Here is a 13,038-nt window from a genome sequence, read left to right as displayed (position 1 = left end):
TGCTCACTCCGGATTTACTACTGGATCTAGAGGGGTGGGTATCCTAGTTAGGAGTTCCCTCCCCCTGGAGTTGGACGACATAATTCTTGACGATAGGGGACGCTATGCTGCGCTCACTGGTAGGTGGGAGGGGAAGACTATCTCACTGTTTCTGTGTATGTTCCACCTGGTCTGCAGACTACGACCTTTGCTGATTTGGGGAGAGTAGTGTTGGGGCTCCCTGAGGGCATTCTGGTGATGGGTGGATATTTCAATTCTGTCGTTTCTGGTAGGGAGGACCGCAGCCCCACCAGGGACCTCACGAGATCACAGTCTTGGTTGAGTGGCTTTTTGGAGACGCTGGGACTGGTAGATTGTTGGAGGCTGCTGCATCCGGGACAGGCGCAATACACCTTTCACTCTGGTGCACATGGTAGTCTCTCTAGGCTTGACTATGTCTTGATGCCAGCAGCGCAGGCCTCTTCGGTTAGGGAAGTCAGACACCTGGCCAGGGGTATTTCGGATCACTCCCCATTGTGGCTTTTGATGGACACGAAGATGGGTTCCGAGGGTCGAGTGGCTCAGATTAATCCTTGGCATCTCCGTAACCCCAAAACACGGACAGAGTTGGTTAAGTCTTTGGATCACTATTTTGCTGAAAATGTGGGGTCTGTGTCCTCTTCTGTTTCGCTGTGGGAGGGTTCAAGACGGTTATCCGTGGTCAGGCGCTATCGTTAATCGCTGGCGCCAAGAAAAGCACAAATGAGGCGGTGGTCCGCCTTGAGACCGAAATAGCTGAGCTGGAAGGGGATTTGGAGTTGGGTATCACTCATGATAAGGTGCATGTCCTCGGTCTCAAACAACTTGATTATAGGGCCCTGGTAACGGACGCAGCTAAAGCTATAAGTAGAGAGCATCAGGGACGGCTGTATGATGTGGCAAACAAGGCTGGGAAGCCGATTACTTGGTTGGACAGAAAGGAGAGGGCGAGTCGTGTGGTTCCTGTGGTTGAGAGAGCTGATGGAGTGCGTGTGACTGACCCAGTTGAGATTGTGGAGTGTTTCGCTGAACATTTTCGAAATGTATATTCCCCAGTCTCCGACAGACCAGAGGAAGACTCACATCTGCTGTTAAGGGACATTGCGTTGCCTCGCCTATCGGACGCAGCATTTTCTGACGATGAGGTGGCAATTGCTATTCGTTCCGTCCGCTCCGGAAAAGCTATGGGCCCTAATGGTCTCCCCATCGAGCTTTATAAGCTGCGGCCTGTCAAAATGGCGCCGTATCTTCGTGATATGTTCTTGGAATCACGAGACATTGGCTCCCTTCCTCGTGATCAGCGACTTGCGACCATCGTGGTGATTCACAAGGAGGGGAAACCCCGGGATCGCTGCACATCCTATAGGCCTATATCGCTCCTGAATGCTGAGCCCAAGATCCTCGCAAAATTGTTGGCAAACCGATTAATAAAGGTGATCGGTGATCTGATCCATCGGTATCAATCTGGTTTCATTCCACATCGTAATACAGCATTGAACTTGCGGCGCCTGCATGGCGTCCTGGCGAGAGCGGCGTCACTGCGTGAACCGGCCATCCTGGTTTCCTTGGATGCTACAATGGCCTTTGATACAGTGGAGCGGACATATCTCTGGGCTGCTCTTGCAAAATTTGGTTTCGGTCCTGGTTTCATCGGCTGGGTAAAACTCCTGTATGAGGAACCACTGGCTCAGATTGTGGTGAATGATCGGGTTTCTAAGTCCTTTGTCCTGGGGAGGGTCACGCGACAGGGGTGCCCGTTGTCCCCACTTCTTTTCGCCCTCGCCTTGGAACCCTTGGCTGCCTGGCTGCGGTGGGAACCATCGCTTAAGGGTATTCAGTGGACCCCTGATTTTGAGGATCGAATATCACTCTATGCAGATGACATCCTGCTGTATCTTACGTCGCCTCGGAAGTTGTTGATAGTATTATTTGATGTGCTTAACTCGTTTGGGAGGAACTCCGGCCTTGTGATTAATTGGACTTAGTCCTGTGTATATGTACTCTCGGGGGACACTCCCTCTTTGCCACATGTCTGCCCCATACAGGTGACTCAGATGGGATTTAAATATTTGGGGGTCTTTATTTCATTAGACACCGTTGTTCATTACGAGCATAATCTGCTTCCTCCACTCCAGCGGTTAAAATCTGACGTTGCGGCCCGGTGTGGTCTGCCATTGTCCCCCCTCGGGCGTGCAGCTCTTTTCAAAATGATGTCTTTACCACTGTTTTTGTATGCGCTTCAGAACACGTTTGATGTCATTCCGGCGAGTTACTTCCAGGAGGTGGAGAGTCTGCAGAGGCGGTTGATAAAAAATAAAAAATAAATAAATAAATCAACCTATACGAGGTACATTTATCCCTGGGCTTACCGTCTTTATGAATCACTACCACCAATGCCACTCTCTGGTCCCTAGGCAGGATCCCCTTCTCCCGGGCCTCATCAAACATACCCTTTAAGTAATGAGCTAATTTATCCAGTTTCAATTTGTAAAGTTCAATTGGAAGTCCATTAGGACCTAGCGCCTTGCCTGAGTTTAATGAGCGAATAGCCAGTGCTATTGCATCAGCTGTTAGAGGGCTCTCCATAAAATCAAAATCTTCCTTAGATAAACAAGGGAGCCTTATATCGCGAAGCAATAAATGGGAGTCCTCCTCCGGTCGATCCGAGACTGAAGCATAAACCATATGAAAATATTTCGCAAAACAGTCTACTATATTCTGTATTCTGGGGGTCTGTGACTACCTTCCCTTCATCCGTGACTAGTTCCGGGACAACAGGCTCAGATCTTTATTTCTTATCCAGCCACGCTATTAGCTTCCCTGCCTTATCCCCAAGATCATATAGTCTCCCCTTCTGTTCCCTATCGAAGGCTCTAGCCCTGTCTGTAACCAGCGAGTTATAATCATGCTGTTTAAGACTTAAAACATGCAGTTTGTCCCGTGTCACCTCTTGTTCCAATTCCTCCTCTAATCTTCCAATTTCAGTTCCCACCTCAACAATTTCTTTATTCTTTTCTTTTTTGGTCCCAGCTATCAAGCCCAGAGCCTGACCCCTGATAACTGTATTGAATGCCTCCCAGAGTGACACCTTAGATAACACCGAGCCTTCATTCTCTGTAAAATAATTGTCTAACGCTTTTATGAGGTCGCCGCGAACCTTAGTGTTTTGAATGTCCCATGGGTTGAGCAATTCTACCTGCAGCGTGTGATGCGACACCGAATCGAATCCACAATGGGGAGTGATCAGATATGCCTCTCACAAGATGTATCACCTCTGTAATATAGGATGCTTGATCCGCTAGGACCAAACAATAGTCTAGCCGGGAGAGGCTATTATGCAATCCTGAGTGGAAGGTATACTGCTGTTTGTCCGGGTGAAACAACCGCGTGGGGGGCACCTATCCACTATTCCAGAAATTACAGCATTAAAATCACCACCTATAAGCAATAGACCCCTAGGGAGTTCAAGCAGTAGCTTCCCAAGATCAAAAAAGGTTGTAGACTGCAGACCCGGTGGGACATAGACTGACAAAAGGGTTAAGACACGCCCCTCCCATCTGCCCGTAATCCCCACATACCGTCCTGTATCGTCTAGCCACGTGGAATCCAGCACTAAGGGGAGAGCGTTTCGAATTAGGATGCCCATCCCCCTACATCGAGACGTGAACCCCGCATGAGCAACCAATCTATACCCCATCCTATGCATAGCCATGCATGTATTTCCAATCAAGTGCGTTTCCTGGAGTATGACCACATCTGGCGCACAACGTTTTAAATATTGAAGAGCCACACTACGCTTGATTTTGTCCCCCAACCCATTAACATTCCAACTTATAACCTTAAGTTCACTACCCCCCATCATCATAGACAAAAGAAAGATAATCATCTGGTGTCTGTTGCATATTAGTCAGAACCAATACAGTGATGCCAACTATAACACAAAACGTAAGACTGAACAAAATTGTCAAAAAATGGAAAATATAACAACTCAAAATCAAACCCAACCCCTCACCCCCCACCCTGCACCCCTGCTCTCGACGTCCGCCAACCCCTAACTCGCAGTGTGCCTGTCACGCCATGCACTAACTAACCAACTATCTAAATAGAGATTAAGGGAGGATGTCGGAGCCCCGCATCCCCGTTCCCGCCCCTTGCAGCCCTTCCTCACGCCTTCTACGTCTTACAATTGTAGGGGGTAGTCTCAAAGAAAAGTCTCGCAACTAGCATAGTGCCCACCCGCCCACTCCGGTCAAGCAATGCAGTACTCATCAATCTTGTTCCTGTTCACCGCGGCCGTCTTCTTCGCCGTCCCTCCGGGGCTCCCCTCTGAGGGAAGAGACTCTCCAGCCAGTCAGAAGCAACCTCCGGGTTGTCGAAGAACCAAACTTTCTCCTCGGCCTCCACCCGCAACTTGGCAGGAAACAGCATAGCGTACTTTAAACCCTTGTCTCTGAGCCGCCTCTTGATTCAGAGAAAGCTCTGTCGCTGCCTCTGAACCGCCTGGGTGTAGTCGGAGAAAAAAGTTAAGGGCGGAGTTCACATATCGTAGGGGTCCACCAGATCTGGAGGCCTGCAGGATAGCGTCTCTGTCTCTAAAATTAAGCACCCTTGCGATCATCGGGCGCGGTGGTGCTCCCGGCTTTGATCGTCCCCCAGGAACTCTGTGCGCACGCTCCACATTAAAAAAGTTTCCCAGACCCTTGGGCTTCAGATGGTTGAGGATCAAATCCTCCACAAAGAGGTCAGGGGCCCCATCCTCCTCCTTCTCCGGAACTCCAGTAATGCGTATATTGTTTCTTCGGAGTCGCCCTTCGTATTCATCCAGTTTGTGACGAGTCAAGTCATCCGAAGCCCTAAGCTCCTGGACCTCACGTTGCAGCTGCGAGACATCGTCTGTCAGACTTGCCGTTTTGATGTCCATTGACTTGACCTTCTCACTGGTTTTCATGAGATCGGCGCGAAGCAGGTTGACCAATTTACCTCTATAGTCACAGTATCCAACTTGTGGTCCAGCGACTCCATCTGCTGTCCCATGGAGGACTTGAGGCTGTCAATGGCGGCCATTACATCCTGCAGGGTAGGGTCAGGTACTGAATCCACGGAGTCCTTGCCTCCCTCCGGCGTCCGTCCCGACCCATTGGGCGAACCTCTGGGCAACGTGTACCGATCTAGTTTATTAGACTGCACGACTCTGGAACCTTTGGTCGACCTAGGGGTTTGTCTCTCACCCTCAGGCCGTGTCGCCATTTTGGACCGATAGTCGAAAAATGCAAGTTCACAGCGATGGTAGCCCACAATGAGATAGGGAGGCAGCGGGTCCATCACCCCACCAGAACAAAAGCCAACACTCCTCTAGCGCTTGGACCGCCTCCGTCTCTCTCAGCTCTAACCAGATTAAACGTCGAGCATTGCCAATCCACCAGGCAACTCACTAGGTGCCGGCCGGGCCCGCCGCCTCCACGGGCAAGAGTGTGTACAGTTAGATGACCACCCAGGGCTCGCAATCAAATCAGTGGCACCAGGAGGTATTCCCGGCAAAGATACACAGCCCCCAGTCAGGTACAGCAGCTCCAGACCATTGCAGCAGGGGGGCCACACCATTAAAGTCTGGAGGCAACGACCGACCAGGGGCTACTGACATCTAATCACCAGGATACTTCCAGGCATTCGGCAGCAATGAGACGAAACCGGACACTTGTATAAATTGCACCTCAGCAAACACCTCTCAGCTTGTACTGCATTAACTGACCCCCGGTGCTGAGAACCGCAAATGATCAAACTTAGAGCATGCCAGGCCCGATGAATGTCCACGGGCTACACCCTTAGTTCAGTAAGGAGTTGTATGCCGCCCACTCAAAGAGTGCCGCAAATAACACAGGGGGGAGAAGGCTGTCATACAAGTCCGGCTTTGTGGGAGAAACAGGTGTCAATGTGGGGGAGACAGTCTCCGGCAGGGACAGGCTTCCTCAAGAGCTGCCCTGTCGCCCTCACTCGTGCACTCTCTGTCCCAGCCTCAGGGTTCCCCCAGTGCTTCTCCAGTGCTCCTTTCTTGCACCGCTCCACCAGCTGCCTAGATCGTGTCTCTGCCTTATGTAGTGTTAGTTTCTCCCGTCTTGCCGATTGCATAGGCTGCTCCTCCACCCCGCTTTGACTGTGCCGTGGAGTACGAGCGGCCCCCTGCAGCCCCAATCGCCGTCCAGCCACACAATACGGGCGTCCAGCGAGCTGTGACACTAATGGCTCTGATGCGCACGTCTTAATTGCGGCACTTTCGCCGGTCTTCCTGCAGATACGCAAAGTCTTCCTGCAGATATGCAAAGCCGTGATGACTCCGCCGGGTCCTCACAGAAACACCACCGGTCAGCAGCCGGCCAAAGTCGCTCATCAGGTGTCTGGGTTTTCAATCTGCTTCGGAATGCGGCCGGCGACTTCAGGTCTACACACCCGATGTTATTCGGTTTCAGGCCGGCCGTGCATTCACAAGAGCTCCCGGCTCCACTTCAAGCGAGGCCTTAGACTTCTCAAGCCAGCAATTTCGGCTCATAATGACATTCCGAGCCTGGAATTTCTTCAACTTGCAACGCTACCCCTCCGCCAGATAAAGCCGTCGTCAGCGCCACAGGATAAAAGGCAGGATATGTGGAGCGAGGAACGGGTCGCCCGGAGCTACAGGCCTACGCGGCCATTTTCTACGGACGCATAGCTCCTCCCCCTAGGCACACACACTTGCTCAGTGCCAGAATACCACCCGGATGATAGTCCATTTTACAGATGCACATAACATACCTGGATACAAAAAGAACAATTGATGGACAGAATGCATAACAATGTCATAGATTCACCCCAGTACAGGGATCTGGGCCTAAACCCATCGTTTTCTTTGCTCCCCATGCCATTCCAGTTTGAACCCAGTCATATGCAAATCAGTCTTGACCCTGCACCCAGTGGGAACAGTCCAGCCCGAACTGCCAGGCCAGGTCCGCCCTGGACTGGAAACAGGCATCCTCATCAGCCAGCCAGGATAGTTGGACTCCAGTGGCATGGAGAGCACGGGACCCACGTCTGGGCATACCCGTCCCATTTGGGTGACAAATGCAAAAAGAACAATTGATGGACAGAATGCAGAACAATGTCATACATTCATACCAGTACAGAGATCTGGGCCTAAATCCATAGTTTTTTTGCTCACCATGCCATTCCAGTTTGGACCCAGCCAAACCTGCTTGTCTTCAGAAAAGACTTAAAAACCTGGCTGTTCGCTAGATAACCTGTCCCCTCTTTTAGGCCCTTGCTCTTTTACTGTTATGTTTTCCAGCTCTTTCTTTGGTCTGGAGCACAAAGCGCCGGGACACTCCTTTGGAGTAGCCGTTGCGCTATAAAAGTCCCATTTTAACATAACATAACATAACATATGCAAATCAGTCTTGACCCTGCGACCAATGGGAACAGTCTAGCCCGAACTGCCAGGCCAGGTCCGCCCAGGGAGGACCTGACCTGGCAGTTTGGGCTGGACCTTGCCCAGGAGTGGGTCCCTTGCTCACTGTGCCACTGAATTCAAGCTAGCCTGGGGATGACTGGTAATACCCAGAAACCGGTCCCAGTATGCTTGTTTCCGGTCCAGGGAGGACCTGGCTTGGCAGTTCGGTCTGGACTGTTCCCATGAGGCACAGGGTCAAGACTGATTTGCATATGGCTGGATCTAAACTGGGGTGGCATGGTGAGCAAAAGAACAATGGATTTAACCCAAATCTCTTGACTGGGGGTGAATGTATGATTTATTCAGCATTCCGTCCATCATTTGTATGCATCGCACTTTTCACCCTATGTGGGATGGGTATGCCCAGACTTGGGTCCCTTGCTCACTCTGCCACTGGATTCAAGCTAGCCTGGCTGATGAAGGGTAATACCCAGAAACCGGTCCCAGGATGCTCGTTTCCGGTCCATGGAGAACCTGGCTTGGCAGTTCGATCTGGACTGTTCCCATGAGGCACAGGGTCAAGACTCATTTGCATATTGCTGGGTCTAAACTGGGGTGGCATGGTGAGCTAAAGAACAATGGATTTCACCCAGATCTCTTGACCGGGGTGAATGTATGATTTTTCAGCATTCCGGCCATCATTTGTATGCGTAGCCCAAATTGCCTGTGTTCATCTTTCCTCCTAGTCTCGTTTTCACTGTTTCCTGTGTCTAATTTTTTCTATCAGTTTGCATGTATTCTGATTTACAAATTCTTATTTGTATTTTTATTTTTAAGAAGTGTTGAGTATTTGAAAGTCTTTTTCCTTTGTAACTGTCCTTTTCAACAAGGTGACTTTCGAAGTGACAGTTTCTCAGCGTAGAGTTAATACTATATTTTCTTTTAACATTAATTCCCATAAATTCCCAGTGATTTGCAGAGACAAGTCCGTAATGTGAACATGATTTGCTGTAAGGGCCAGTTCTTTTGAAATGATTAGTGTAGTAAAGACGTACTTTTTGAATTATTTTGACATTGTTATCTCTTTTTGAAGGATTCAACACAGCAACAAATGTGGTCGTTTTGGCCGGGACCAACAGACCAGATATACTGGACCCTGCACTATTAAGGCCAGGGCGATTTGACCGACAAATCTACATTGGTAAGATAAAAGTAAAAGCTATACTGTAAACTGTGTTTATGGAGAGTACAGACTAAAAGTTTTAATTATCTTGCTTGCTTTTCCAGGCCCTCCGGACATTAAAGGAAGAGCTTCCATTTTTAAAGTTCATCTTCGACCCTTGAAACTTGATGTTAGCATAGATCGAGAGAACCTAGCAAGAAAACTTGCATCGTTAACCCCTGGATTTTCAGGTACCTGTATCCCAGTTATTTGTTGTGAAATGTTCTTGTTGTCGCGCTGGGTTGAATATTTTTCAGTGCTAAGTATTTTATTTTTTATCCTTATCCACACTGCCAATACTGTACAAAGGTAAGAAACTATAGGCTATGTTGAGTAGGGAGGACATTTTAGTAAATATAATAGACCTAAAAACCTGCAAGAATGTGGGAGGCTCTGGCTCACTGGCTGAATGTTCCGATATAGTTCAGTAGCCTGCTAAGATAATCGTGCTGGAAGCAGCTCTTACAGTAGCTGTGCTCTCAGAAATCATGCACGTATCAGTAGAGAGCCCAAACTGCTTAAATCTAAGATTTAGAAGGCATCTGTCATTATCTATATTAAATATAGATACCCATATATTTAGAAAACTGCTAGCAAGCCAACTTAAGTTGGTACTGGGGATCTAGTACAAATAGACAAGTGTGGTATTAGGCCACATGGCAATATTACACTCTGTCTCAGGAGACTGGCACATTGTTATTGATCTAGTAGTCTGGGACGAACTTTTTCTAGGTTCTACACTGATGCATTTTGACCTCTAGGTCATGCAATGGGGTGGGTAAAGCTCTTACATACCAAATCATTGCCTAGAGTCAGGACAAGTATCATCACAAGATACAAGACAAGAATGGACGTAATCACTGCTTTAGTTTGCTGTTGCTGTAGAACTGCTCTCTTGCCTGTAGTGAAATACAGTGAGAGGTGCATGGATTTGGATAGGTGATGGTGAGCATATTGTATCTCCATATGTAGATTATGCGTTATTATATATGGGTGCCACTACCTGGACAGTGGATCCTGATGCTTGGTAACTAACTTATTTGGCTTGTTATCTAGTCTTAGAATGAACTTGGACAAGTCAATTATTTTATTGCTGTTCTGAAGAACAGTAAGTAGGTTGACTTACATGCTTGGAGATGGGATTGTTCCTCTACCAAAGAGTATTGAACTCTGAAGATGCACACTGAATCTTGGTAGTTTGATTAGTAACTTGAAGAAAGCGTTAGATTCTGGCTAAAGATACCACTGTCACTGATAAGTCATGCAACCTTAACTAAAATGGTGGCAGTAACTTGATGCCTCTACTTTTCAGAGGGACGTGTATGTCTCTACCTAAAGCGAACTTTTGGGAGGTGGACAGCATATTGATGCATCTGTCATGGGGCGGAGAGATGTTAAGGGCAGACTGAACACCCTAAAAGTTTACTGAGACAAAGGGCGCTACAATTACCAGACATGGAGTGCTATGAGTAGGTGGTACAGTTGCAGTTCACAACCTACTGATTCACAGATGGTTCCTGTCTGGGCAGGAAGCTTCCTTCTGATATGTATCGGAGGAGCAAATGTGGTGACTGCTTTTATCACCACCTACAACAAACTCCTATTTGCCCTTTTTGATCAGACTTACTTCGTACCAATGGATACGATGGCTAAACTGATAAACTTACTTCACACAAAAAAAAATTCACTGTTGGGACTTGCCAATTTTTGAATGTCTGCTCCTGACTATAATATCATCCTCTTAAAAAATGGTGGCTGGCACACATGGGTGACCTGTTTACTAATTATAAATTCATATCCTCTAGGAAAGAGCAAAATACATTTGAGATCACACATGATTTCTCCAATACAGTAGTTTGCTCATGACCACCAGGTGTCAATGGAGCACATTCCCAAAGACACCTACATTTCCCGAAACTGTAACTTGTCTTAGAGCTTGGCGAAAAAAGAGCAGAGCCTTTTTCCCAACTATGCTGAATTCTGAGGAACACCAACTGTCATTGAAGGCTAAATGGAGACAGATTGTGGAATGGAGAGGATGCCTAAGGAACAACAGAATCGCTAAATAGTGACTTCCATGAAAAAGTAATTCACATACTGACTAACTAGGCAAACATCTGTTTGACCATGCTCTGACTCGAGAAGACTATACAATCTGTGGTCTAAATCTAGACGATCTGCTTAACTACGTCCAACAAACTCATGTAAGAGCTACTCCCTGCAAGTATATTGCTTTATGGTTCAAAAGTCGTGCTGTAGGTTACAGGTTTGGTTAAACTTTTTGTTGCTAAAGCTGTCAATTTTAATATGTTTGGATTATGACACTCTCACCCATGTTTCTGTCCCATTGCTATATCTCATTTAAAGACTGAATATTTTAGCATGCCACCTTCCAACCTCCTGTCGATACTTGAGAACTGGCCTTTCGGGACTCGCACATCCTCCCCTTTCTTTGATGGGATTGGGTTGGATGGGTTAGGAATTGGATTGTATATTTTTTGTCTGTGACTCTACTCTCTTTCTCAGTCACTATAACTTATCTGGTCTATTTCTTCCACACATTCTGCATCCTGTGCTAATCACAAAACCAATACAGCAGTAGATAAAACTATGTTCGATGTCCACTCCAATACACTTGAAAAATCAGACACAGTAAGACAAAGGAGCCAGTAGGTCTAATGTTTCTGTCAGTCATTTGCAAGCCTTTTGTTCTCGTTCATGTTCTGATCGCTCTCTCCTAATATATAGGGCCTGAATCACCTGGTTAAAAGTAAAAATAAATCCTGTACTACTGTTATAAGCTTAAAGGGGATATAGTTTTATTACAAGAATCCAAGCTAGGAGACTCTGAAACCCAATATATACAGAAACAGTGGCCCCAGAATGCAATCTCTTCTCCAGCGGGGAAGACAAAAATGGGCTTTTAACTTTTATATATAAAATAGTTGACCTAAAAATCATAGACCATTCCCATGCTGATAAAGGGAGATGGGTAATTTCGAAAACAACCTAGAACGGAATCACACTTTGAATTTAAAAAACTATGTTAAGTCCTGCAGGGAACAATCCAGTGGTCAGGGTCTGTTTAATCTCTTCTGGGATGCTACAGTCGATAGGAACTCATCCTGTAAATATAGACCCAATAAAACGTTCGGTCAAATGAGAGACATCTGTAAAGAACGCAACCTGAATGACATCTGACATCTATAGTACCCGACGGGCAGTAAGATGACATTTTGCTCACATCCTCATAACGCATTATCTAGGATCGTTTATATAGTTACAAACACCAATCTCACACCCAAAGGCTGCAATCCCGTAATAGAACAAATATTAGTTTCACGGGGAGGAGCCAAGCAGGCGTTCGAAATGGCCGCATAGTCGCTCGGGTCCGTGAGCCCTTTCGCCCCACACGACTATCCTGGCGTTTATCCTGATCTGAGAGAACATACTTTGATAGGAGAAGACCTACGAACACCTACCGTGTGTTCCCGGAGCTCCGGTGTGCAGCGGATCCTTTGAATAGTCCCCGTCTGCTCCGTGGCCTAAGCGGCGACGAGACCGGGGCGTTGACTCGGCGGGGTCTCCGGCCACGCCTGTAGCGTCGACGGCCGTTGATGGCGACGAGGAGCCTGCCGTTTGGTGCCGTTGACGTGAAAGACCGCTTCTGGCGGTGGAGACCTGGTCCGCTTGTTGGCGACTCTTGAGGAGCAGTGGGGAGACATTGGACCAGAGGGGGCGCTTGAATCTTGCCCCTCCCATCCCCAAACTTTGCTGCCCGGACATAACCAAGGCCTACCCCCGATATAGGCGGGCGGCTCCCGGCCGGGACTTTAGCCTTTTGGTGGCTCTCCTTTCTGGGGCCTGGCCCACAGTTTGTTTGCCCTGGAGGCACGTTCCGTGGAGCCCGCATGGTGAGACCTAGTCCCTGAGTGTGGTGAAGAGGGACGGGGCCGGCTGGATCAAGATAGTGGCGGATGCACTTCTCTATGACCCGAATCCGGATCGGATGGCTGATCTGCAGGTGGGGCTGAGATGCTCGCATCATACAAAGGAGTTTATTTCCCGGGACGTAATAGCTGCTCTTGCTGTTTTACACGAAACTATGCTTTCCATGCCCAAGACTTGGGCGGAAGAATGGACGCCATCGCGGTTTCGCCGTCCTTGGCGGCCACGCCCCGACTCCACGGGACTGTCGGTGAATTTGCTGCTGACCCACTGGAGGAAAATTCGGCTTCACGTAGGCACTGGGGACCGCCTGAGGTCCGTGCTCCTGTGCGGGCCGACTCGATTGCTTATTTGGATGTCACCTTGGGACATTTGCCTGGCCGGCGGCTGGAGATGGAGTGCTGTTTCTCTTTTTGGAATGGAATGGTCGTGT

The 13,038-nt window shown here is 48.2% G+C and overlaps 1 protein-coding gene across 2 annotated transcripts in view; it reads left to right on the top strand.

The window, feature by feature from the left end:
• LOC147659647 (mitochondrial inner membrane m-AAA protease component AFG3L2-like) overlaps positions 1-10,331 on the top strand; it is a 158,220-nt gene extending 147,889 nt beyond the window's left edge. For both annotated transcript variants that reach the window (XM_086951580.1, XM_086951579.1), the window contains 2 exons: positions 8,529-8,636; positions 8,723-10,331. In XM_086951580.1, coding sequence (XP_086807706.1) covers positions 8,529-8,636; positions 8,723-8,970 — 356 coding nt within the window. In that variant the 3' untranslated portion in view covers positions 8,971-10,331. The remainder of the gene's footprint in view (positions 1-8,528; positions 8,637-8,722) is intronic.
• The last annotated feature ends 2,707 nt before the right edge of the window (positions 10,332-13,038 follow it).

The sequence above is a fragment of the Lissotriton vulgaris genome, unplaced genomic scaffold, assembly GCF_964263255.1.
Source record: "Lissotriton vulgaris unplaced genomic scaffold, aLisVul1.2 SCAFFOLD_4211, whole genome shotgun sequence".
In the NCBI taxonomy this organism is placed as follows: domain Eukaryota; kingdom Metazoa; phylum Chordata; class Amphibia; order Caudata; family Salamandridae; genus Lissotriton; species Lissotriton vulgaris.
This window is presented reverse-complemented; position numbering and strand designations above follow the sequence as displayed.